Below are 27,417 nucleotides of genomic sequence, written 5' to 3'. Positions count from 1 at the left end.
CTGCCTTGGGACACTGTCCCTATAAACTTCTTATAAAGCATCCACAATTTTACCATTCTTACTAGCAAGCTTCACCATAAATTTGATATTTATTCTTTCATCAGTTTAAATGGAATTCAAGCTGCTGATAGGAGCTGTTTGAAACAGGAGGACGCTATCCTTCCTAGCGTCTCAAACTTGAATCTGTTCAGACATATTATAACTAGTTAGTACAACTTTATTGTGGTATAAAACATTGAAATCAACGTACTGTTTTTCTATAAACTTTCTTAAAATCCCTTATACTGAATAGCAGCAGCACTACCCAGCTCAATTTTGTCACATGAGCTGTTCAACCAGGCCAAAAGTAGTGGTCCTGAGAGATGATTCACTGCAAACCCTTTGCAACCCTCTGACATATTTTTCCCATCCTTCATCACTAAATCCTACTTAAAAGAAGAAAAAAAAAAGATGTATCTATTCTTATTAGAAAAGCAGATCAGATTTACAGAGAAGCAGAGACAAAGATCTTCCAGGCACCAGCTCACTCCCCAAATAACCACAATGAGCAAAGCTGAGCCAATCCAAAGTCAGGATTCAGGAGCCTTCTCCAGGTCTCCCATGCTGGTGGTGCAGGATCCCAAGGCTTTGGGCTCTCCTCTACTGCTTTCCAAGACCGTAAAAGCAGGAAGCTGTGAGGCAAGTGGAGCAGCCAGGACGTGAACCAGCATCCATATGGGATCCTGGTGGCAACAAGGTGAGGATTTAGTTACTGAGCCATCGAGGTGACAGGTCCTGAATCCTACTTTTTTAGACTTTATTTATGCCTCACTTCCTACAGGAAAACTTCCCTGAAAAGGTTGCTAATTTGCTATCCGAACAGTGGAAAAATAACTCCATCACCACACATTCACACAGCCACATTTTACAACCTCTTCTGACTAGGTTCATAGTTCTCAACAATATTTCTTCAGCCAAACGTTTTTTCATGTCCAGCAACTATGGTTTCCACCTGCTTCTTCCCCACTGCACTAAGCTTTTCCATTACACAAATGTATTGGTTGCCCTAGAAGCCAAATACACATGGAGCCAGCACTGTGCAAGTCAAGCACCTGCCTGTGGTTCTGGCATTCCACATGGGCACCAATTCCAGTCACAGCTACTCCGCTTTGGATCCAGCTCCCTTCTACCATGCCTAGGAGGGCAGCACAGGAGGATCAAGGTCCCTGGGCCCCTGCACCCACGTGGGAGACGCAGAAGAGGCTTCTGGCTCCTGGCTTTGAGCCTGCCCAGAATTTAGCCACTAGGCTATCATGTCAGGTCCAATAAAATCTTTTATTAGAAAGTATACTTATTATATGTAAAAAGGGTAAATAATATAGCATATCTTTAAATAACCAGGAAAACATTAAAATTTAAAAGCTAATTTTTTAGGCAATAGTAAAGATATATGTTAATTCTATTACCAGTTCCAGGTAATCAATTATATCAACTCAAAATAGCTAAATTATAGGCCTTAAGTCACAATGCCAAGGTAAAATCATTCTTTTTAGGAATAATGTTTTCCAATCTTCATCTTAAGAAAAGATGCCAGCCCACCGTGCAGTGGCCTAGCAGCTAACCTCACCTTTAACGTGCCAGGATTCCATATGGGCGCCAGTTCTAATCCCAGCAGCTCTACTTCCCATCCAGCTCCCTGCTTGTGGTATGGGAAAGCAGTTGAGAATGGCCCAAAGCCTTGGGACCCGGCAGAATGTCCAGGCTCTTGGCTTCAGATCAGTGCAGCACCAGCTATTGCGGTCAGATCTTCCTCTCTGTCTCTCCTCCTCTCAGTGTATATCTGACTTTGCAATAAAAATAAATCTTTGAAAAAAAATATGCCAGATCAGTATGGTGCCGCCTCCAACACTGGCATCCCTTCTAGCATAACTAGAGTCTTGCCTGCTCCACTTCCAATCCAATCCCTGGTAACGTGCCTAGGAAAGCAGCAGTAGATGGTCAAAGTGCTTGGGCCCCTGCTATTTCCATGAGACACCCTGATAGTATTTCTGGCTCCCAGCTTTGCCTGGTCTAGGTCTGGCAGTTGTGGCCATTTACAGAATGAAGCAACACATAGAAAACCTATCTCTGCTTAGCACGTTCAAAAAAAAAAAAAAAAAAAGAAAAAAGAAAAAGACCACTTCCAATAAAAATGAACCAATGATTCAAATGCCTTCCTTTAACACATGAAGAAACTGGAAGAGGAAATATTTCAAAGCGCCCCTCACCTGGCTCATGTTTGAGTATGAATTTATCTGCCAGGACTCCCATGATAAAGCACCACATATAATGTGGCTTAATACAACCGAAATTTATATTCTCACACTCCTGGAGCTGAGAACTCCAACAGCAAATTGTCAGTAGGGATGGGCTTTTCTGAGGCTCCTCTCCTTGGACTGTAGATGGCCACTGTCCTCCAGGACCTTCACAAGATCTTCCCTCAGTGTCTGTGACCTGATCTTTTCTTGAAAGGTCACCAGTCACACTGAATTAAGGCTCACTCATACCATCACATCTTAATTGCCTCTCTAAAGGCTCCAGCTTCAATTAGAGCCACCATACAGCCTTAGGAGTTAGGACTTAACTATATGAATTGGAAGAATATCAACTGGGGCAGATGGTGCATAGAAGCACAACTATTCTCTGATACTCCCAAACTCACCTAATTTCCATATATAAAATACATCTATTCCATCTCAATAGCCACAATAAAAAGACAAAAAGTCCTAATCTGCTCTAGCACCAATTCTAAATCTAAAATCTTACTGAAGTACCACTAAATTACGAGTGGACTCAAGGTATGATCAGGCAAAATTGTCAGAAGGCAGGGATGAATCTATTACGTGGGCTGTTGTCATCCCATGTGAGAGTGCCTGGCTACTCCAGTTCAGATCCGGTTTTTTTTTTTGAACAAATACCCTGGGAAGCAGCAAAGTGATGCCTCAAGTACTTGAGTTCCTGTCACCCACATGGGAGTTCTGGGCTTCTGGCTTTGGCCGCGTCCAGTCATAGCTGTTTTAAGCATTTGGGGAATGAACTAGAAAAGTGAGGATCAACCTCTCTGTCCTCCTTGGCCTTTCAAATACAATGAAAAAGAAATATTGAAAACTTATTATTCTCCAATTTCAGAAATTAGATGTATCTGGACCCAAAATTTAACAGTGGGAAAGTAAAGGCTAGACATTCCTATTCAAAAAAAAAAAAAAAAAGCACTCACGAAAAAGGGGTGATGGATTCTAAGTAGACCTTTACATTTATTTATGTATTTTTTGAGGCTCCATGATCCATCTTCTGGTTCACGTTGGAGTCAGAGTAGCCCCAATACTTTCAGATTTGGCCCTTCTGGTAACAAAAGCAGCCCTACTGACTTCTGAACTGCCTTCGGAATGCTGTTAAATGGCTCTACAGACTGATGAGGTAGAATTTCAGAAACAGAAGTCACTCTTTGTGTCATCTTTGTTCCTTGGAAGCAGTTCCACTGGAATCACCTCTTTTCCATTCCTGGTTTCTTCCTCTAGTGTCTGCTGAGACAAATGACTGGACGCACATATCACATACCCATCTTTTTAACCAGTGGTTACCAAGAGTACCGATGTTCTTTCTAGAACACCATTTTTTACAGCGCATAAAATTTTTTCTAGATCTCCAAGCTCTGGTTCCTTTGGCTTAACAATCCTTTCTTCAACTTCTCCACACTTCACTATAAGCAACAAGGAGAAGCCAGGCCAGAGTTTTCAACACTTACCTTAGAAAGCAAGGTAAAGACCCACATTTGTCTTTTAATGGGGCTAAGTCCTTTGTACATTTTAACAAAGATCATTTTTCCTCCAGTTTTCAAGAACACAAGCCTCATTTCCACTTGAGATCTCATCAGAAGCTTCCAGCATTTGTTCATGATCCGTGTTACTTCTACCCACATTCACGACACAGGCATCTATGATGCCTTTTGCAACAATACATTTTTAAGCACTCACCACCAGAATCACTTGCAATACTCATTTTTTTACCATCAATTTCCTCACAGAAATCTAGGAAGTTTAACAAGCACCATTCTAGCCTCTAACTAGTTTCAAAGCCACCTCCACATCATCAAGTTACCTGCCACAGCAGCATGCTGCCCATTATCCAGCACCAAAATTTGTATTGTCAGGCTGCCATAACTAAGCACTACTGACTGCGTAGCTTAAACAACAGAAATTTATTTTCTCCTGTGTCTAAAGGTTCAAGATAAAAAATGTCAGTAGTTAATATTTTTTAAACCCTCTCCATGACTTTTAGATGACCACTTTCTTCTAGGGGATTCACATCATTTTCCTTCTGTTCCTGTGACCTAATTTCTTATCAGGAAATCACTCAGATTAGATTACGGCCCATCTACAAGGTCTTATTTATCTTAATTGTCTCTAAAGGTTCTAACTGCAAATGCAGACACATTCTAGGTACTAGGTAGGGGTTAGGGTCTCAATACAGAAATGGGCGGTGGGAGGAAACAAGACAATCCAACGGCAAGAAGCTAGAATTACTCATTTTAATATTATTCTATGAAAACAGAATACTAATTTTTCTTAGCCCCCTGCTATCTGATCCCTAACTCATAGAACTTAAAAACAGTAGAAGGGAAAATAATCATACTTGAGCAGGTAAAAGTAAATGAGGCCATTTGAAATGCACTTTGGACCCCATCAAGACCGTCATGATCAAAAAGACTTCCTTAAGGAGCTCAAAACTGAAGGATGGACATGAAAGGGGTATGTGGGCCCAGCATAGTGGCCTAGTGGCTAAAGTCCTCGCCTTGCACACCTGGGAACCCACATGGACACCAGTTCTATCCTGGTTATTCCAGTTCCCTTCCAGCTCCCTGCTTGTGGCCTGGGAAAGCAGCGGAGGATGGCCCAAAGCCTCGGGACCCTGTACCCACGTTGGAGATGCGGAAGAAGCTCCAGGCTCCTGGCTTCAGATCAGCTCAGCTCCAGCTGTTGTGGCCACTTGGGGAGTGAACAAGCGCATGGAAAATCTTTCTCTCCATCTCTCCTTCTCTTTAAATCTGACTTTCCAAGAAAAATAAAACTATAAGAAAAAAAGGTATGTGCATAGAGAACTTTTTAGGACACGGAAAAGTATATAATATAGTCAAGGAACTCAGATGTGGCCAATAAAACTAGAACACAAAGATGTGCAATAAAACATTAGGTCTTATAGAAGACTCAGCACATAATCCAGGGTCTTAATTATCTTACGGTATTCGGTCTTAATTCTAGGAGCAATGGGAAGCAACTTGAAACGTATTCATTATTATTATTATTACAGTTTATTTGAGAGGCAGAGAAACAAAGACAGAGAGAGCTCCTAGCTGCTGGTTCACTCACTAAATGCCACACCCATGGGGGCTGATGGAAAAGCTCAGACTCATAGAAGCAATTCAGGTCTTCCTGGAACTTTACATAAGCCGCCACTGCTCTCTCAGGTCTGCACTACCAAGAAGCTGGAGATGAACCAGAGCAGGGAAGTAACTCAAGTCCGCAGGTGTGGGATGAGGGCATCCTAACAGCCAGGCTGAACGCCTGCTTCCGGGAAGATTTCAAAATTTCACCATGGCAGAAGATGCAGGGGCTTCAAAAATGCTGCTGACATTCTTTCTTCACACAGGTAACTGCTATTTCACTTTCTGAAATCGCCATCGAATGACGATGAACATCAAATTACTTGGAAGGCAAAATCCACAGAAACCCTTCGATAGAGTCGGAATGAAAAGGACATGGTGGCTGTTTGCAGTTAAAACCAGTTAGGATGTCTGCAGCTCCTAACAGGACAATTGGTTCATTTCCTGGCTTCAGTACCTGAGTCCAGCTGCCTGGGAAAGGACAGAGCAATGGCTCAAAGAGCTGTTTCCTTGCCATTCATATAGAAGACCTGGACTGGAATCCTAGCTCCCACATTTTGAGTATATGGGGAATGAATAGGTACATGGAGCATTTTTCCTTCTATCTCTCCAATAAATATTTTTAAAAATTACATTTTAGAAAATCAAAGTAAAACAAAACATGGAAGACAATTCCCAAATGTCTTGCTTATTAAAACAGAAAGGAGTCCAAGGAAGACTTACAATCTATTTAGCGAAAATAGATTCAACAGGAGTAGGTAATAAGGCTTACAGGTAAAAATATCAAGTAGGCAGCCAACTATACTGGAATTCAAAAGACATATCCTAAAGAAAATGTTAACAGAAGCAAAACAACAGAGGGGAGACTATCACGTCGAGTGAGAAATCAGATCATACTAGAGGAAACTGAAAGTAAAAAAATTGCCTAGAGGGGACCCAGGGCTGAAATTCTCACCTTGCAGGTGCTGGGATCCCATATGGGCGCCGGTTCTAATCCCAGTGGCCCTGCTTCCCATCCAGCTCCCTGCTTGTGCCCTGGGAAAGCAGTCAGGGACGGCCCAAAGCTTTGGGACCCTGCATCCGCGTGGGAGACCCAGAAGAGCTCCTGGATCCTGGTTTTGGATTGGTGCAGTACTGGCCGTTGTGGTCACTTGGGGAGTGAATCATCAGATGGAAGATCTTCCTCTCTGTCTCTCCTCTTCTCTGTATTTCTGACTTCGCAATAAAAATAAATAAATCTTAAAAAAAAAAAAGATTACATCAAATGTTTGTTGAGTAGAAGGGGATAACCAATGAGCAAAGCTCATCAATACAGAACATTCTAGAGACCTAATCTGTGATATGTGATGGGGAAAAAGGAACGGGAGGACAGTTCTTCAGAGAAACCTGGCTGTAAAACAGTTGTGTGGAAAGCAGGACTTTCAAAGATAAAACAAATGTTTCAATATCAATGAAAAGGGCTCTGGTTATCAACTTAGGTTGAAATTGCAGAAAGATTAACTGACGTCAAGCAAACATTCCTTAAGAGGAAAGTAATGAAATACAGGGTACAGGTGGCAGGCATACATTTTAAAGAGAATCCATCTCTTTTTAAGGAGAAGATATATACAAATGTGGTGGAACCTGGTTGCCATTTAGAGTCATGTGTTCTTTCCATTAATATCATGCAAAGTACCCCAAAACAACAAGACAACTAGAGGCAAGTTAAACTAGGAATGCTTAGTGTGAAGCTAAATAACAGTTCAACATTTCTCAAAAATTATGCTACAGTATGCATCAATGAGCAGAAATAAAGGGTGTGTTGTACTACACGGTGGGTTAAGACACAGCTGCAGTACTATCACCTTAATGAATAGATTCCAGTCCCAGCTGATCCATGTCCCTGCCAATGTGCCCTGGAGAACAGATGACGACCCAAGTACGTGTGCCCCTGTCATTCCAGGGAAGGTCTTGACTCCTGGCTTCTGCCAGGTCCACTTTCAATTGTTGCAGTCATTTGGGGAGAGAACTAGCAGATAGAAAACCTTTGTTCTTCCATGTCACTCTGCCTTTCAAGTAAATAAAGCTTTAAAATTTTTTTTCACAAATACTCAAACTGAAAAGCGATTCAAGCAATTTTTTAAAGTTATACTTTATATCATAGCTCTTTGAAAGAAGTGCTGCGGAAAATGATTATGAACTTTTTTGTGGTTCACTATTAAGATCAGGATAAATATTTAAGAGTATTTATCAGAAACAGAATTCTTCTGTAAAGTATTAGGAAAAAAAACTAGAAACTAATTCTGCAATACCCCTGAAAGGAATAGATCATTGAAAGCCTCAACATCACTGTATTTACTTACCTGTATGGTGAAGATTTAATTTTGTGGTCATAAAACCACATTTCTAGACTACTTGTAAAGCTGAATTAACAACAAAAGGCTCTCATGACAGCATTTCACACGCTTAAACGAGCGAACCTTCCTCAGAGGTAGCCTGGACACCCTTTCCGTGACAAGTCATCAGACATGATGAGTTTCATCAGTTTCATGACGAGTTTGCATCATGCTCTACATTATAAACTGGCCTAAAAAGTAGTTGTTTGGGTCTGACGCAACGGCATCCTTGGCTGATCCGCATCTCGCAAGCACCAGGATCCCAAAGGAGTGACAGTTTGTGTTCTGACTGCTTCACTTCCCATCAGGCTCCCTGCTTACGGCTTGGGAAAGCAGAGAATGGACCACAGCCTTGGGACCTTGACTCCACGTGGAGGACCTGAAAGAAGCTTCTGGCTTCAGACCGGCTCAGTTCAGGCCGTTTCAGCCATTTTGGTAAGCAAACTGCAGATGGAAGAATTTTCTGTTTCTCTTTCTCTATATAAATCTGCCTTCTCAGTATAAATAAATAAGTCCTTAAAAAGAAAAAAAAGTAGTTGGGCCCAGCGGCATGGCCTAGTGGCTAAAGTCCTCGCCTTGAAAGCCCCGGGATCCCATATGGGCGCCGGTTCTAATCCCGGCAGCTCCACTTCCCATCCAGCTCCCTGCTTGTGCCCTGGGAAAGCAGTCAAGGACGGCCCAAAGCTTTGGGACCCTACACACGTGTGGGAGACCCGGAAGAGGTTCCAGGTTCCCAGCTTCGGATCGGCGCGCACCAGCCGTTGCAGCTCACATGGGGAGTGAACCATTGGACGGAAGATCTTCCTCTCTGTCTCTCCTCCTCTCTGTGTATCTGACTTTGTAATAAAATAAATAAATCTTAAAAAAAAAAAATAGTTTTATCCTCATCAGCTCGTCCTTGATTTCAAAAGGTTGTGTTTAGACAGAAGACAGGGTTTAACAGTCAAACATTAAAGAACAAAGCTCCAAAGACACAGCACTGACCACTGAAAATTCTACTTTCACTGGTACGTAAATCTTCAAAAGAAGGAAACATTCCTAATACCAAGACTTCTAGCAGTTTTTAAAATTGCAGCAGTAGGGAGGGGAGGTTTGGGAGTAGAGGGGGGGTGATGGTTCAACTAACTAATCCTTCTCCTGCAAGTGCCAGGATCCCAAGTGGGAGCTGCTTTGTGCCCTGGCTGCTCCACATCCCATTCATCTCCCTGCTTCTGGCCTGAGAAAGCAGCATAGGATGGCTCAAAGCTTTGGGACTCTGCCTCTGTATGGGAGATTCAGAAGCAGCTCCTGGCTCCTGGCTTTGGATCAGCTCATCTCTGGTTACTGCGGCCATTTGGGGAGTGAACAAGTGGATGGAGGATCTTTCTGTCTCTCCTTCTCTCTGTAAATCTATCTTTCCAATAAAAAAAAAATAAGTCTTTAAAATTAAATAAAATTACAAAGGGACCATGTATTACTTTCGGTAACTATCCTTCTAGTTGCAACAACTGCTTTCTTATCATTACCCAGAATTAAAAAAATCATTCTGCACTATTTACTTGACTGTCTTGTGGAAGACTCCATCACATTTCCTGCAAATACAGCAATTTATTTACACTCTTTAAAAAAATGTTTTGAGCCCGCCATGGTGACCTAGCAGCTAAAATCCTCGTCTTGAACTGGGAACCCATATGGGTGCCGGTTCTAATCCCAGCAGCTCCACAAGCTCTCTGCTTGTAGCCTGGGAAAGCAGTCAAGGATGGCCCAAAGCCTTGGGACCCTACACCCACATGTAGACGTGGGAGAAGTTCCTGGCTCCTGGTTTCAGATCAGCACAGCACCAGCCATTGCGGCTCACTTGGGGAGTGAATCATCAGACGGAAGAATTTCCTCTCTGTCTCTCCTCCTCTCTGTATATCTGACTTTGCAATAAAACTAAATAAATTTTAAAAAAAGTTTTAACTCCTCTATCATCCAGTGGGTACCCTGTACTTTAGTCCTATAATGCCAACATCATTTTGTACCGATTTCCAGTTTCCTAAAATGAAAGCTCTCTTAATGTAGTCATGATATATACATCATTTCCTCTCTCATGATGCTCTTTCCACTCTAACTAAAATTCTATATTTGACCAGTACAGAAAAAGCCTCAAACTAGACCAAAGGAACTAAACAAAGCCAAATAAGACTGAATTTTATAATTTTCTAGGAAAACCAAAAGAAAATATGGCAAATACCCAACAATAATTCTTAATTTAGTCATTACAGGTCTTCTTCACAGAATTATTTAATATAATATTTATAAACCAAACATGTCCTTTCCACTGTCCTTTAGCTTAATGTAAAACATCATAAAAGAAAACATGTACTTCTATTATACAAAAGAAAAAGCCCTCTAATTCTACAGAAATTCCTAAAATTAATGTAATTTCTCTAACATCTAATAACACAGTTAAGTCATACTCATGCAAAAACAAAAAAATTAAAAACACAAACAGTATTGACCAATTTTTGGAACCGCTACCTGAAAATTTTATTAGTAAATAAGAGCCCAACTTACACAATTTAACAATTCATTTATTGAATACTATACATTTCAACGGAAGGTTAGAAAATAAATGAGCAGCATGTGTAGGCAATTTAAAAGATGTTTAAACATGATTATTGATTATATCAATGTATAATTTGTAGAAACTAAACATTAAACCGTAAACACTCTTCTTTCAATCTTGATACCCACAAACAGAATTCTAAATAATGGCCACTAACCACTGAAAAATCCATACACTTTCTAACTATATGTAAATTAAAGGAATCACAAAGATGCAATCAATGCCTAACTGCCATTTCTTTCCTGACTTAAAAGAAACTTAAATTTAAAAAGATAACTATATGGCTTACATACGGGACCTAGTGGGTCTGACCCAGACCTGGCCAGCTCTGTCTTACTACAGAAATCATGTTAGGTAAGCTATTAGAGCTAAACTTTTTTTTTCTTTCTAAAATCCTTATAGAATTGTTATTTAAAACAATTCATAACTGAAATAACCTCATTTACATTACATCCTAGCACTGAAAAGTATTAGGTAAGCAAATAAGTTACTTAAGTGAGTATTACTAATTAAGGCTTGCTGCTATAAAACTCCTTTGGCTTATTGCAGAATATAAAGATTCACTTGTAAAAGTAGAACTCAAAATTGGATTAGCTTCCTCCAAATCAGCTCTTTAATGGCAAAAATCGTACTAGGACAGTGAAATTCCCAACAACTAGTTATCAGCTAGACCATCATCACAATAATTAAATTAGCTTCAGATGGTTTAAAAAAATACCCACTTCATACTTCCAACTACCATGCAATTTTTATAGGATTCCTATTCAGCGAGTAACACAGCAAGTGAATTTTACAAATTACTTTCAAAAATCTTCACATTAAAATTTATTTTGCACAAGGTCAGGAGACTAACTTAGCCTGTAAGTTAAACCAGTTAAAGTTTATAAAGAAGAATGAAGTCATGGAAAATTAGGAAGGAAGGACAGATTATCCCAGTTTTGTTGGTTACTTACCATTTCAATATCTTCACCTAAAACGCTACGAGGTTAAAATACAGGAAAATAGTTGAGCAGCAAAGGGGTAGAATAAAAAAAGAAAACACATACACAGGAAAACATCATGAAACAAAAGCACCATGACTTCTAATGCTATTAGCAAAAATAGGAAAAAAAAATAAAAAGAAACCATGGTAAAAAGTTACATAATTAATATACTAATTTTTAAAGAATTAAACTGCTTCTCAAGAATAAAACTTTTAATTTTACATGTCCCATCTAAAAACACAGGTAAAATTGCCAAACAGGGGCGCAGCACCATAACATGGCAGTTAAGTCACCACCTGCACCCACCGTGATGCCAGTTGGGGTCCCTGATGCTCCACTTCTTATCCAGTAATTTGTTAATGGCCTAAAAAAAAAAGCAACAGAAGATGGCCCAAGAACCTGGGCCCCTATTATCTGGCAAAGCTGCTGGCTCCTGGCTTTGGTCTGGTCCAGTCCTAGCCGCTGTGGTCACTTGGGAGTGAACCAGTGGATAGAAAACCCCTCTCTCTCTCTGTAACTCTAACTTTCAAATTAATATTGGAAAAACAATAACCTGATGAATACAAATATAAATCAAATAATAACATTTAAATACTCTTTTAAGCAGAAATAAACAGATATTCTGTATCCTTGGTTAGAGGTAACTAGTTTGATAGCTCCTCTCAAAATTTCCAAGTCAGCCCATTGACTCACACACACACACACACACACACACACAGAGTCCAATGAAAAATACAAATGAAATGCTAACAACTGGACAAATGCTCCCACATGAAGTCTTAAGGTATTCACCAAAGCAAGTAACATGTCTGGTGTCTTTGGCTAGTTCTTAGATGTCAAACAGCATTAAATATATGCTGCCTAAAAGAATATACTTCATTCACGCTGAAATTTAAGATCACTTGTTGAAACTAACAAATTCTATATTTGGGGGATGGGAAGTGCAATGGTGACTTAGCAAGCTGAACCTCCACCTTCAGCATCAGCATCTCATATGGTTAAATCCCAGCTTCTCTGCTTCCCATCCAGATCCCTGCTAATGGCCTGGGAAAGTAGCAGAGGGATGGTCCAGGGCCTTGGGACCCTGTACCAGTGTGGGAAGCCTGCAAGAAGTTCCTGGCTCCTGACTTAGAAGGCTCAGCTCTGGCTTTTGCTGCCATTTGGAAGAGTGAACCAGCAGATGCAAGACGTCTGTTTCTCTTCCCTGTAAATCTGCCTCTCGGATACAAAAAAAGAAATCTTTCTAAAAACATTTCTGTATTGAGAGGTGTTCTTCTCATACGCATTTATCAGAACTATTCCCCCTGAAATGACAATGAAAACATCTAAACTGAAAAATCTCTTAAGAAATACAAAGATACCACTTTAAAAGACTAAAACTTTGAACAAGTCCTTAAAACCTGAAGCTTCCTGAAGTTTTCTTTTCAGTAAGGTATACGACTCCATCCTTTTTCCTGTGCACTGACCGTGACAATGTGCTGGAGATTTCCATAGAAAGCATATTCAAAATCACTGTTTGTTACACATGCATGTTCTATTTCTAAAATTAAGCCACCTATTATAGTCTAAGATATCAGTATAAAATTACAACCACTGTTTTACAGGTTCATGGCTTTAGATGCAGATAATCATAATTAAAAAAATAACCATACTTTGAAATTTACAAACCAGGCAACAGCAAAAATTTTGTAGACTGAAAACATTTGGCAACTACATCAACTAACCTGAATCAATCCAAACACAGCTTTACAAAGTAAGAAGTTACTACTAATAAAAAGATACCAGCAATAATCAATTCTTCCTTTTCAGGATCTATTTTTATAGACTTACTACTGTTAAGAGAAAGAAAACACCACTGAATAGGAGACTCACCAAGTCCTTACCAAGATTTCTTCTGAGTAAATTCACAGGTGCAGCAGATGATTTACCCTTCAAATTTGTACTGATAAAACTGTATTCCAAAAAAAAGTAATCCTAAAAGCCATTAATTCAATCTGTCCACTCTATGGCCACTTGATTATTTACTTCAAATATTTAATGTACCAAAGCCAAGCTAACATTTGTTATGATTTCAAGCTAAAGTATTACTTTATTAAAGTTACAGGCATGAAAACAAAACCAATACCACTTTACTCCTTGTGACTGCATTTGATTTCAATGAAGACTGGAGAATCTATATGGTCAAGGCACAGTACATTAACAACTATATTTTTTGAACATTTCCAAAAAGAATACTACCAATTTCCTTTATATTTAGAAAACCATTCCCATAAAATCAGAAAATTTTGCAAGTTAGAAAATGAGTATAATCAGAACAAATGTTTTTTACCTTTTGAAATTATGAAATCTTTCAAAACTTACCAATATAAAAACCTGAACAATTCTATAATCTACATTAGACAAAAGGTCAGAGAACTTCAAATATTTAAATAAATCCTATTATGCCAACCAAACAATGCAAGCAAATTTTTTGCAAGTGATCTTACTCTAAAACAAAACAATAAAAAGTCAACATTTCCTTTAGTAAAGTGAAAGTTAAAAAAAGATATTAGAAAAGCAGTACCAAAAATCCAACTTCATGACCACAGAAGCATCTTAGCAATAGGATGATTCCATGTACAAAAAGCCTAAATTTCAAACACATACACAAACTAACAACTTAATCTTACCCAAATCAGCAACTACATTCTACATCACAAAAATGGTAATATTAATTTTATTCTTATACAGGGAGCCCAAGACAAAGTGAGAAATAGCAGTGGGGAATTCCACTAAGACTATAACCAGGGGCTGGAAATGTGGCATGGTAAGCCAACACCTGAAATGCCAGAATCCCATATGGGTTCTGGTTCAAGTTTTAGCTGCCTCAATTCTGATCCAATTCTCTGCTAATGTGCCTGAGAAAGCAAAGGAAGATGGCCTAAGTGGCCCCTGTCTTCCACATGTAGAGTAAACCAGCAAATGGATGATCTCATTGTATTTTTGTTTGTTTAGCACTTGTCTTTTTATTTCTAGTAATATTTATTTTTAAAGGCAGACCTACAGAAAGGGATATGGGGGAGGAGAGAGAGAGGGATGAGAGAATCTTCTATCCACTGGCTCACTCCCCAAATGGCCACAACTGCCTCGGGTAGACCAAGCCAAAGCCAGAAGCCAAAAGCTTTATCTGGGTCTCCTCAACAGGTGGCAGGGGCCCAAGCACTTGGCCATCATTCACTGCTTTCTCGGGCACACGAGCCTGAAGCTAGATGAGAAAGTGGAGCAGCTGAGAACAACAGCCAGGAACCCTGAGCAGTCCGCAGAAACAGAACAGCAAACTTCCTTCAAGACTAGGGAGAGGAGCTTTCTCTGGTCCTTACTTAGTTCCAACTTTGGATCCCCACCCTCTCTTGCAATAACTATCAGGGTCGCTCCGGAGCCACCCCCCCACCCCAAAACACACACACACACACAAATTAGGAAAGACAGAGAACAAGGAAAGCTTAGAACCAGACAGGAAACAGTCAGTGTGGACTCACGCATATACCTTACTAGGTAGGACACAAAGATTAGTTACTCCTCACTAACGGATTGAAGATTTCTCTGCACACTCCTCCTAAAACTGTTCTGTACCTCAATTTTTGACATATGCCTTGTTAGAGTTATAAGCCAGTTTAGACTATCCTAAAATCTGCCAAGTTCAGCAAAATTATGCTTCAACACTATAAATTGCTAAATATAAAAATGAAAATAGACACGAGACAGCTGTATAGTATCCTATAGCCATTTTAAGGTGTATAGAAGCCGGTAGCATATAAACTAAAATTGAAATGTCAATGAAGTAGTCACAGGATGTGGTTAAGAACTTGCATTTTTTTTTTAACATATTGGTTACTCAATACCATGTCAATTAATTCCATAATGTTGTAAATTGTCGTTGATGTTATGTTGTGGCTTTAAATTCATTGGGATGATATTCTGCCAGCTCTGCCTTCAGACCAGAGATGGTCTCCCCAAGAAACCACTAAATTTACCTGGACAGTAAGATGCTGGATTCTATGCTTGGTATACGCTTGCAATGAAAGAACCTTGACTTAATTTGAAATGTAATACAGCAACAAGGTGGAGGAATCCACCATGGGGGGAGGGTATGGGTAGGGGTTGGGGAATCCCAGAGCCTATGAAACTGTGTCACATAATGCAATGTAATTAATAAAATATATATATATATATATATATATATTTATGTATTTAAATTTGTTTATGCTTAACAGCTAATGTAAACATGTTTCCTCACACTGTTCTTCCAAACACAATCTTCTACTTCCTCAAAATAAGTTTGGTTAACTGTTTTACAAGTGTATTACTCCTAAAGGAAATTGTTTTAGATAGAAGAAAAAGGAGGCTTATAGTGTAACAGTTGGCTCACTTATTCCTAAATAAAATCCTCTGTAACACTGTACATAATGAAATACCACATAACAGAAGCCTTAATATCAACAAATTTTACTCTGAAAGAATGAAAACATGGATGAAAGACATGTATATGTGTGTGTATAAATATAAATGTGCATATATTTACACACAAAAAATGAGTTAGCATATTTCTACAACGTACTTAGTTAAGATGAACAAACATGTACAAACATACGAGTGTTAAGGTAAAGCAAGGTAATATATATTCACATGTAAAAAGCAGGCAACAGCACACAGAAACTGTATTATTTCACTAAAGGAATGTAATAACGAACTTATTGACAGTACTGTATTTAGTTTCCATCTCAGATCTTAAAAATAAGGATATGGGACAAAACAAAGCGGAAAACAACAAAGGGTTTTAAAACAAAAAATGAAAAAACGATTCTGGGATTCGGGATGGACTAGTTTAGGAGAAAGACCACATAACATTATCAACTGAAACATATAAAACATTATGATTTTTGATAGGATTATACTTAGCTGGGATTTCCCCTAAACAATAGAGATTAAAGGAATATTTCTTTAAAAAAAACTGAAAACAAAGGTAGAGATGTTGTAGTGCTTATTTCCTCATTTTACAAAGAAAAATGTGTAGTTATCTAAGATAGTCTATGAAGAAATGGTTGATGGCAGAGAATGAATTTCAACAGAAGACCTCCAAAATGAATTTCAACTGTTTTCAATTTTGAAATAAAGAAACCACAATCTAATAGACTATCCAATGAAATAAATAGTTTCGGTTCTATGGCAAACTTAGATCAGAAATATAATATTCTGTAGAATAAACATTATGACTGATGCAAAACCACTATTCCAAATTTACTGCATTAAGTTGAGTAGAGAGAAGCAGAAAATCAGAATTACTTCAGAAGCTTTTTCTAGCTATACGATGATTTGCCTCTGTATCCCAATCATGGTTAGGCAGAATGCTTGCGAACTAGTAAGATGAGTACTATGTAAAGATTATATAGGGGCCCAGCGGCGTGGCCTAGCAGTTAAAGTCCTCGCCTTGAAAGCCTCGGGATCCCATATGGGCGCCGGTTCTAATCCCGGCAGCTCCACTTCCCATCCCTGCTTGTGGCCTGGGAAAGCAGTCAAGGATGGCCCAAAGCTTTGGGACCCTGCACCTGCATGGGAGACCCGGAAGAGGTTCCTGGTTCCTGGCATCAGATCGGCGTGCAGCACTGGCCATTGAGGTCACTTGGGGAGTGAATCATCGGATGGAAGATCTTCCTCTCTTTCTCTCCTCCTCTGTATATCTGACTCTGTAATAAAAATAAATCTTAAAAAAAAAAAAGATTATATAATAAACATTATTACATAGAGAAAACTCCTCAGGTAGCTGACACAAAATGAGTAGTGGGATCAACTAAGGTACCCTGTAACAAGGCATTAAGTTTTTGCATATTTAAGGTAGTGAAGAAAAAATACAAGCTTTATGAAAAGTTAAATTTTAGTATTAACTACTAAAAAACTGTTCAGCCCTATTTGCAAAATATTTAAAACTGGTTTGAAATTGCACAAAATCATACTAGTTCCTATTGATTCTACTCAAGTATTTTTATAATAACCAAAAAGTATTACAACAGAAGATATAAAAACATTTAAAATACAATTTTATAATTTTTATTTGCAGTTTAGAATTTAAACAACTCACTGGGAACAGTGAGGCAGTGTAGCCTTTTTAATTATTATTTAGAACTATTTAACCTTCAAGACAGGCTCAATACTGTTTTTCAAGGTCAAAAAACCAACATTTTAGCTGAAACCAGTCAGCTCAGTGACCATCTGGGACAAAGCTGTGATTATGTGAGCCTAGAGAGCCTCCCCACCTCGGTGTCCCTGGTGGAGGAGGAGGAGGTCTCTGTGTGCTTTTCTGTGGCGGTTCCACTGAATTCATTACAATAGAAATGGACATTTGAAATTCATAACGATCCAACATCTGAGCAATCTTCTTCCGAGACACACCATGTTTATTCCTCCTGCCAAAAAGAGAAGAGGATTTTAATTATCTGGTTAGAATGCAAAAACCTAGACATTAAACTTTATGAGTCACAAAACAGATTCCAAATGATACTTTACAAGAAAAATGTTACTGCTGGTCTCAAAACTTTTTAAACATATTTTTAAAGATTTTACTTATTTATTTTTGAAAGGGAAAGAGATAGAGACAGACACAGGACCTACCATGTATTATTTTATTCCCCAGGACTTAGCAAAATCAAACTCAAGAGAAGTCTCTCATGTGGTTGCTGGAAACCCAATTACACCTGCTGCCTGCCTGAGTCCACATTAGCAAGGCGCCAAAATAGAGAGCGGTGTTAGGATTTGACCCCATGCATGACGATACAGAACACAAGAGCCTTAAACTGTGAATTGGCCATTGTTCCAAAGACCTCTTTCAATAATACTGCTTAAAGACTAATAAGAAGACAAGCCTGGCATGGTAGCCTAGTGACTAAATCCTCATCTTGCACACCTGGGATCCCATATGGGCACTGGTTTGTGTCCTGGCTGCTCCACTTCAAATCCAGCTCCCTGCCTGTGACCTCAGAAAAGCAGTCAAGGACAACTCAAAAAAACTGGGATCCTGTACCTGCCTGGGAGACCTAGAAGCAGCTCCGGGCTCCTGGCTTCAGATCAGCTCAGCTCTGGTTGTTGCAGGCACTTGGGGAATGAATCAGCTGACAAAAGATCTTCCTGTCTCTCCTCCTCTCTGTATATCTGCCTTTCCAATAAAAATAAATAAATATTTAAAAAAAAAAAAAAGAGTATCAGAAGAATCAAATGGTTCCAGAACTTACCAAACAAAAAAAAGTATTCATGACTTTTTAGAAGTTGTTATAGGATAGTCTCTGTACCATTTTAAAAAGTCATTGTCATGAGAGCTGGTACTGAAGGCCAAGTGAATCAAGACACTGCTTCAGACACCAGCACCCCACACCAAAGTGCTGGATGAAGTCCTCCTTGTTCCACTTCTAACCCAGCTCCCTGAAACTGACAAGACAGGGGATAATGGCTGAAGGACTTTGGGTCCAGGCTCCCAATGAGAGAGCAGATGGAGTTCTGGGCACCTGGCTTCAGCACAGCTGTTTCGGCCATCTAGGGTAGTGAATCAGTGGATGAATATCCCTCCGTCACACTCATCACTGAGATAGATAAAATCCTGGAGGAAAAAATCATGTTATCAATATCAAATCACTGTTAGAGACAGTTTGGACATCTCACCCAAACAGGAGTATATTTGAAAAGGTTCACATAAAATCAAATGTAAACTTCAGCTAGATGCAAATTTTAAATTCATAGGGTTTTTTGTTGTTGTTGTAGTTGTTTCTTAAAGTGCTTCCAATAGTAGCACTGAGCTGACGTCTTTTTTTTTTAAATATTTATTTATTTTATTGGAAAGGCGGATATACAGAGAGGAGGAGAGACAGAGAGGAAGATTTTCCCTCTGATGGTTCACTCCTCAAGTGGCCACAACAGCTGGAGCTGAGCCAATCCAAAGCCAGGAGCCAGGAGCTCTTCCGGTTCTCCCACGCGAATGCTGGGTCCCAAAGCTTTGGGTCGTCCTTGACTGCTTTTTTAGGCCACAGGCAGGGAGCTGGATGGGAAGGAAGCAGGGTGCCAACAGGATTAGAACCGGCGCTCATATGGGATCCTGGCACATTCAAGGCGAGGACTTTAGCTGCTACACTATTGTGCCAGGCCCCTTGTTGTTTTTTAAGATTTGTTTTTATTGGAAAGGCATATTTACAGAGAGAAAGACAGAAAGATCTTCCATCTGCTGATTCACTCCTCAATAGCTGTAATGACCAAAGCTGAGCCAATCCAAAGCCAAGAGCCAGCAGCTTCTTGTGGATCTTCCATCCTCTATTGCCTTCCCAGGCCACAAGCAGGGAGCTGGACGGGAAGTGGAGCAGCCAGGACACGAACTGGTGCCCATACTGGATCCTGGAGCTTGCAAGGCAAGGATTTAGCCAGTAGGCCACTGAGTTGTGCCCTAATCTACAATTTTAAATAATAATACATATATACATAAACTTTTGGAGACTCTTTGTAATGGTAAGGAAAGCACTGTTTGAAAAAAGGGAAAAGTTGCAGTATCAGGGTAAAATATGCTATAGCTAAACTTCTAAAAAGTGGATAGCAACTGTGATTACCAAGAAATAAAGGGTAATCATGACTGGGAAGAGAAACATGAAGATCTGCTAAGGCTCCCCACCACAGGTGACCGATATTTACGTATCTGCTATGAAAGAACATTGCTTAGCTCTGTATTGTATTTTACGTATTTGTTTATTTGTGAGTTTGTATGGAAAAAAGAAAAGTGGCTTGTAAGTTACTCTTTCAAAAAAACTTTTGACAATTCATTTTGACACGTTTTCTATAACCTTAACTTGGACATGGCAAAACAAACAGGAAAGTATTTTACATTTAATTCTATCGCTCTAGTGTCAATTCATTTTTCCCAGAAAAGACACAAAACTAATGCATTTTTCAAATATTACGTTCACATTCAAAATAAAACAGAAAACAAAGAAGAAAGATAAGGAAACCTGAAGCTGAAAATAAGATTACACCCTGATATAAAAATGACTCAATAAATTCTTAGTGAGATTAAGCCATGCCAGGTATCAATTAAACCAACTTATATAAACTCAATTTTACATTAAAAATTAATATCAATAGTTTCTCAAATATAAATGAAGCTCTATGTCACAAATTAATCACTCATTTACTCAACATAACTCAAGGATCTTTAGTTTTTACATCTCTGTCTCTTCAACAGCAGGTGTATTACAAACACACTCAGGCAAGTAAATAATATTATATATTAACATTACTAAATCTATTGATCTAGTGAACAGATGACGCAAAATCAGAAACAAAGTGGCCAAAGGAATGAAGGCAGAGGGGAAAGAATTAAATTAGCAGCCATGAAGCTAGAAGAGCAAAAATTGAGAAAAGAGCAAAAAACTTGTTTTAAAACTTATAATAGATGCAGAAATCTGAATAAAACTAAAAAAACCACTAAACTGTATGCTTACAGTATAACAATTGTGAAAGATGTCAATTATACCTCAAAAAACTTGCAACCAAAGGAGGACATAATGCAAGTGCAGAAAGAAGGGCCACTGTCAGGAACAGCAGTGAGGTAAGAATAAAGAATAAAGGCAAAGCTGGGGGAAAGTAACGCAGACCCACAGTCTCCCAGCCCACGTTCTGACATCTAGCAAGCTCTGAAAACAGCTTCCTGCTAACTCACAAGCAATCAACCTAAAGAGACCTGCAGTCAGCTGGCAGCACAGCCCAACCAGAAGTAGTGCCGTGTGCAGAACTGTTATAACACCAGCACGTCCTCATTTGCTGCAGATATACAAGATGTTTGGTTATGACATTCTGTCCCAAACTCCACTTAATGTTACAATTAGGAATATCTACTAGCTCACTTTCAAAAAATTCCAAAGAGTATGAATTCTAAAACACCCTATTACCAAGGATAGAGGCATAGGATTCTGAACTTGAAGTATGAAGGAATGAAAAGAGCAAGAAGGCTCAGGCAGAAGATGAAATTGAAAATACAAAGGAGATGGTCGCAGACAGATAATGCAGAGTAACGACACAGGAAAAAAACAGGAGAGAGCCAAGTTTTACTTTATAAAATTCCTATACATGCACTAAAATCCAAGAAACTATCAAATGACATAAGAAGTCACATAACAAGGGAAATAAAATTTAACAAGGCAAGGCTACTCAAACATTTTAACTATTCCTTTAACCAAAATAAACAGTCCCTGCTCATAAGAACAAGCAAACAGCTAGCAAAGAAACTGACAATGTTAATGAAAAGTGAAAGAAAAACAAGGGTCCAATAAAATTCAAGTGCCTTACTTTTCTAATTCTTCAGGATCAAATTTCCACCAAGTCTCAGGCTCATGAAACTCTACTCTGTATCCTTTTCCTATGGCCTACACAGAGGAAAGGAAAGAAAACAAAAACCCAGACAATGTGTCTTTCAAGTAAAAAGAAGGCAGTCATTTAGATTAACACCTCTAAACTTGCTCAACTAAGCAAAACATTATTCTGTAAAATAACATGAACTTCAGACTGAACTTGAAAAATTAAGTTATTCTCCTTAAATTCAGGCAAACCATGAACACATCCCTTAACAAGAAACAGTTTTAATATTCCCAAAAAGAAATCTCTTCAGAAAACAAGAACAAATGTTTGAATAATAAAGATGAAAGTAATAAGAATTTTAAAATATGGGAAAAATCTACTAGTAATAATAAAAATGAAAGCATTCATGATTTCATATTTACCATTTCGACATATGGCTTCATTTCCCAAGCTTGTGTATTAGTATTGTCTATTATAACTGGAGATCTCCCTTGATCGATAGCTTGTTTTGCTGAAATAAGAAAAAAGTTTAAAAACAGAAGCCATGATTAAGTTAAAATACACAAATAAATTTTGAATGCTCATTACAAATGTCAACATATCTCCATATTTCAATCTAAAACTGGGGACCATCACTAGGTTCAAGTCCTGGCTATCCTCTGATCAAGCCGCCTGGTAACGCAGCTGGTAAAGGAGCAATGATGGCCACCCTACTCAGCCCGGCCACGTGTGTGACGCCAAGATGACATTCCTGGCCCTGCCTTGGCATGCCCCAGTCCTAGCAGTCCCAGCCATTTAGGGAGTCAATCAGTAAAAGTCTCTCCCCCTTTCTGTTTCCCTGCCCCTTATAAACCTGCGGTTTGTGAACAAATAAAACTTAGAAAAAAATGTAGTTTATTGAGTGTCATGAAAAAGATAAAAACACTTGCATTAGATGAAAATACACATACAACATGCTGAGTATATTCTCTGGACTGGATGTTCATTTTGACAAGTGTTTGTTTCATTTAAATTCATAAGTATTTTGGGGGATAGAAAGAGACAAGGGCAGTGGGCACTGTGGTCCAGTGGACTAGGCACATCCCATATCAGAGTGCCTGGTAAGAGTCTGGGCTATTCTAATGCTGATCCAGCTTCCTGCTAATGTGCACCAAGGAAGGTAAACTTCAGCTCATGTATTAGGGCCCCCACACCCATAGCGACACCTGGATGCCATTCAAGGTTCCTGCCTTCAGCTTGGTCAAAACCCAGCCAGATATTGCAGGTATTTGCAGAGTGAATCCCAGTGGAAGACATGCTCCTGTTTACCCATTTTCTCTTTCCCCTTTTCCTCTCTCCCTCTCCTGCTTCTCAAAATAAATGAAAATAGATTTTTAAAAATGGAGGTCTGGACCCATGTAGCGGAGCAGAATGGACCTCCTGGCTCCTGGATTTGCCTGGTCATCTGTGAAGTGAACCAACAGAGAGAAGATCTCTCTCTTCCCAACTCTGTCTTTCCCTCTACCACTCAGCGTTTCAAATGAACAAATCTTAAATAGAGAACTGGGAAGATTTACTGAGATATTATCTGTAGGAGGTGGGAATATTTGTATCTGATGTTTATCTGTATTTCCCTATTTTCTAAAATGTACAAACAAAAGAAAAAAATAAGGCCTATATGAAAAAAAAGTTAGATTTTCAAATGGATTAGTGAGGCAGATAAGAACTTTCCTAAACTATATGTCCCTTTCCCAAGGCCACAGCTTCTAATATGAGGTAAGAATTATAGTCATAATAAGCCAGTGTTAATGACAGGAGTATGTACACCCTTTAGGCTATCATTAAGAAAAATAACCCAGGGCCAGATGTAATGACCTAGCAGATGAAGTTCTCACCTTGCATGCATCCAGATCCCATATGGGCGCCAGTTTGTGTTCCGGCTGCTCCACTCCCCTTCCAGCTCACTGCTTGCTGCTGGGGAAGGCAGCAGAGGATAGCCCTAATCTCTGGGACCCTGCACCCCTGTGGGAGACCTAGAAGACGCTCCTGGTTTCAGATCGGCTCAGCTCTGGCCACTACTGCCATTTGGGGAGTGAACCAGCAGATGGAAGATCTTTCTGTCTCCCCTTCTCTCTGTAAATCTGACTTTCCAATATATAAAAAAATACATCTTACAAAAATAATGAAATGCAATGCTGTAATTATATTCTAGGGACACAGAATTCAAACTACTGAATCCACCTAAGGAAAATACAGATATTTATTATTTTTTTCCTTGATATGGTTTCATAGGCACAGGGATTTCTCCCCTCCACCCTTCCTATTCCCCCCTCAACTGTTTTCCCCCACATTATTATAATAGTATATAGTCCTTCAGCAATAATCACAAGTCCACAATTCTGCTATTCAGGTGTATCACGGCACTGAGGGCACAGACAATGGCAGAAAATCTAATATCCCATTATCAAGATATAATTTATCAATTTCATTGGGATTTCTCCTCTAATGCGGGGGTAGAGGTGCATACTGCAATCTTCCCTTCCTGGTATGCTAGTCTCTATTCTACAGTAGGATACTCATGCTGAGGTCCAGGCTCCTGGCTTGAGCCTTTCCCAGCCCTGGCTGTTCTGGGCATTTAGAGTGAACTAGGATACAGGAGGTCTCTGTGTTTGTTTCTTTTAAATTTATAAATAAAACATTTATGAAATGTGAATTCTGCTAACTATATTTGCTGCAGTGATTAATGGTATCTTAATAAACTACTGATGGTTTTTCTTGCCAATGTAACAAAAAAGGACTTTCTCACACTTTTTTTTAAATTTTGTTTTGAGATAATGTAATCTAACAATCATTAAACATTCTGAAAATTCTAAACATGATTGTTAGGACAAAATCAATCTTTTCAGCAAATGTTATCTGAATGCCTTTAAACGTCAGGCACTCTTTTGGGAAAATCAGCTTCATGTTTAGTATCAGAAGAATCATAATTAATTTTAGAATACTTGCAAATGGAAAACATCTCCACATCTCCATGTTTCCTCTTTTTCTTACATATGGTGATTATTTAAGGAATCCAGTCTTTCTGGTCAGACAGGTGTTCGTGTAGCAGGTCTTTTTTTTTTTTTTTTTTTGCAGTGCACTGGATTGTGGTAATGGATCATGATTATATATGAAAAGAAGACAATCTCCTTCAATGAGATCCTTTGGTAGGCCACAACTCCTTTCATATAATCTAGCTGTCAAACAGTAGCATAGTTATGCTTGTAAGAATTTTTTTAAATAGAAGATTTGATCACTATGATTGGAAATAGAGCAGTAGAGGATGACAGCATTACACTGATAACTCTAATAGAATCTGTTTATGACCCAACCTCTAAATTTCTTTTGGAATTTTCAGACATTTCCCAAGTATTTATTACATCAGAGTTACTACTCAACCTTCAGAATTCTGTCTTAAACATATCTATGTGATAGGTAATTAACCGTGTATATACATATATTCTCATAGTTACCTAGCATACCAGGAAGAAAAGACACTGCAGCACACACCTCTACTCCCGATTAAAGACACACTGCAGTACACACCTCTACTAATGAAACATACTGCACCCTTGGCTCCATGCCTTCGCCTTGCTGGGGCTGCTGCAGGCATTTTGGGAGTGATTCTATTAGAGGGAATCTGTTTTTATCTACACATGTTTGTATGTTTCTCCAAGACAAGATTAAAAAATAACTTAAATGCATTTATTTACAGAATTCCAGACCAATAATTTCCTAATGATTGTACGTTAGAATCATCTATGTTTCCGCCATGCCTTGACACTTCCCACTGTAATCAGAGGTCCACATAGGCATACATCCTTCTCAACCATGTCAACAATAACAAAAGAATCATCTATGCCAGCATTGTGGCAGAGCAGGTGAGGCCGATGCCTGTGATGACAACATTCCACAAAAGTACTGGCTGCTCCATTTGAAATCTAGATGGCAAAATCTAGAGTGTGCAAAAGCAATGGAAGATGGCTCAAGAGTCCGGCTCCCAGCACCCAGGTGGAAACCCCAGGAAGCTTCTTGAGTGCTAGCATTGACCTGGCCCAGTAACGGCCATTACAGCCATCAGCGCAGAACACCAGCAAGATGGAAAAATCTCTAACTGCCTTGCAAATTAAATTTTAAAAAATCATCTAAATAATTTACACACACACACCCCGTACATATACATCTTATCTCATTTGTATCTTATTTTTGCCCCACTCCAAATCAATTAAAATCAAATCTACAGGGCTGAGGGACAGGAGTTTTACTAAAATCTCCCCAAATTAAATATATATATATATATATTTATACACACACATATATATATATTTCCAAAAGTGATTCAAATGTGCTACCAGATTAAAAACCATTATTTGTAATAAACTTATGTACTCTAAAAAAATTGTATTTAGCTGGTTCCTTGCATATCAATAGCAATGAGAAAAATATTCAGAATCCTTATGCTAAATTTGGAAAATATAAACATTACTCAAGGAAATAAGAAATTATCTACATCAACATTCTCTAAGCATACAATATTAAAATATAATGTTAAATATTATGAAAAATACAAAATAACACTGCCTAAATAAAATAACCCATGCCTCGACTGTAATGGTTTACATCAATATAGTATTTATATTTATAAAATTTTTACCTAAGTTCTGATTTTCACAGCAACTTTTATCAAATAGGTTCTCCATCTCAAATCAACAGAGAGCTTAGGTTTCAAAGCTATTTAAATGTCTTGTCAAAATCATTCAGCTGAGCTAAGACTGCTTCTAAAAAAAAATGTGTGTTTTGACTCCCAATCAAATATTCTATCCCAGGAGACTTGGTCCAAAACAAACCTCTGTTCTGGTTCCAGTCATGGGCATCACCAAGCTGATTAACATTATACCTGTACCCATCTTGATGGCGAAAATAGTCATCAGTGCTGAACACAATGCCGTCACGACTCTGACCAAGCAGAATGCTGTTAATAAAAGAAATTATAAAGGTGCCATTTATAAAATCTGTAGCCACCAAAATAAACCACAAAGGAAATACTATCAAATGAATTTCTGGTACTTACCTGTAAGTATACTTTAAATAAAACAACTCTTCACACTTACATATATATGTAATTTGGGATCCTGCACCCACATGGGAGACCCCGAAAAACTCCTGGCTTAAGATTGGCCCAGCTCTGGCCACTGAGGCCATTTAGACAGTGAACTAGAGGAGGCAAGATCTTTCCCTCTCGGTCTCTCCTCCTTTCTGTAAATCTGCCTTTCCAATTAAAAAAAAAAGTTTTATTTAGGTGAAAAATATTTTGGTAATTTAGGGATCAGTGCCACAGCATAGATGACTAAGCCTTTGTTTACATCGCTAGCCATCCCAAATATGTGTTGGCAGAGTCACAGCAGCTCCACTTCCAATCCAGCTCTCTGCTAACATCCTGGGAAGGCAGCTGGAGAGGGGCCAAGTCCTTGGGCCGCTGCAACCACGAAGAAGACCCAGCAGAGTTCCCAGCTCCGGGCTTTGGGCTGGCCTAACTCCAGTCATGCAACCATTTGGGGAGTAAACCAGTGTATCGAGCACTGAACATCTTAATCTCTCAATCTCTCTCTCTCTCTTTCTCTTTCTCCCCCCTTTCTCTTTCAAATAAGCAAATCTTCAAACAAAAAATCTTTTTGATATCCATGCAATTTTTCA

The 27,417-nt window shown here is 38.9% G+C and overlaps 1 protein-coding gene across 8 annotated transcripts in view; it reads right to left on the bottom strand.

The window, feature by feature from the left end:
* The window catches only part of N4BP2L2 (NEDD4 binding protein 2 like 2), a 70,773-nt gene that overhangs the window by 25,356 nt on the left and 18,000 nt on the right, over positions 1-27,417 (bottom strand). For 2 of the 8 annotated variants that reach the window (XR_009246423.1, XM_058670882.1), the window contains exons 3-6: positions 26,571-26,695; positions 22,128-22,216; positions 21,697-21,773; positions 17,637-17,786 (exon numbers count right to left, since the gene is read on the bottom strand). Coding sequence is in view for 6 of the 8 variants with exons in the window: in XM_058670882.1 (XP_058526865.1) it covers positions 17,637-17,786; positions 21,697-21,773; positions 22,128-22,216; positions 26,571-26,695 (441 nt within the window). In the remaining 2 variants the exon portion in view is untranslated. Of the gene's footprint in view, positions 1-17,414; positions 17,787-21,696; positions 21,774-22,127; positions 22,217-26,570; positions 26,696-27,417 lie in introns of those variants that run through there. The other 6 variants (XR_009246424.1, XM_058670885.1, XM_058670884.1 and 3 more) reach the window with 5 other exon arrangements.

Source organism: Ochotona princeps, chromosome 12 (genome assembly GCF_030435755.1).
Source record: "Ochotona princeps isolate mOchPri1 chromosome 12, mOchPri1.hap1, whole genome shotgun sequence".
Classification (NCBI taxonomy): domain Eukaryota; kingdom Metazoa; phylum Chordata; class Mammalia; order Lagomorpha; family Ochotonidae; genus Ochotona; species Ochotona princeps.
The sequence above is the reverse complement of the archived record's forward strand: the minus strand, read 5'-3'. Positions and strand labels throughout refer to the sequence as shown.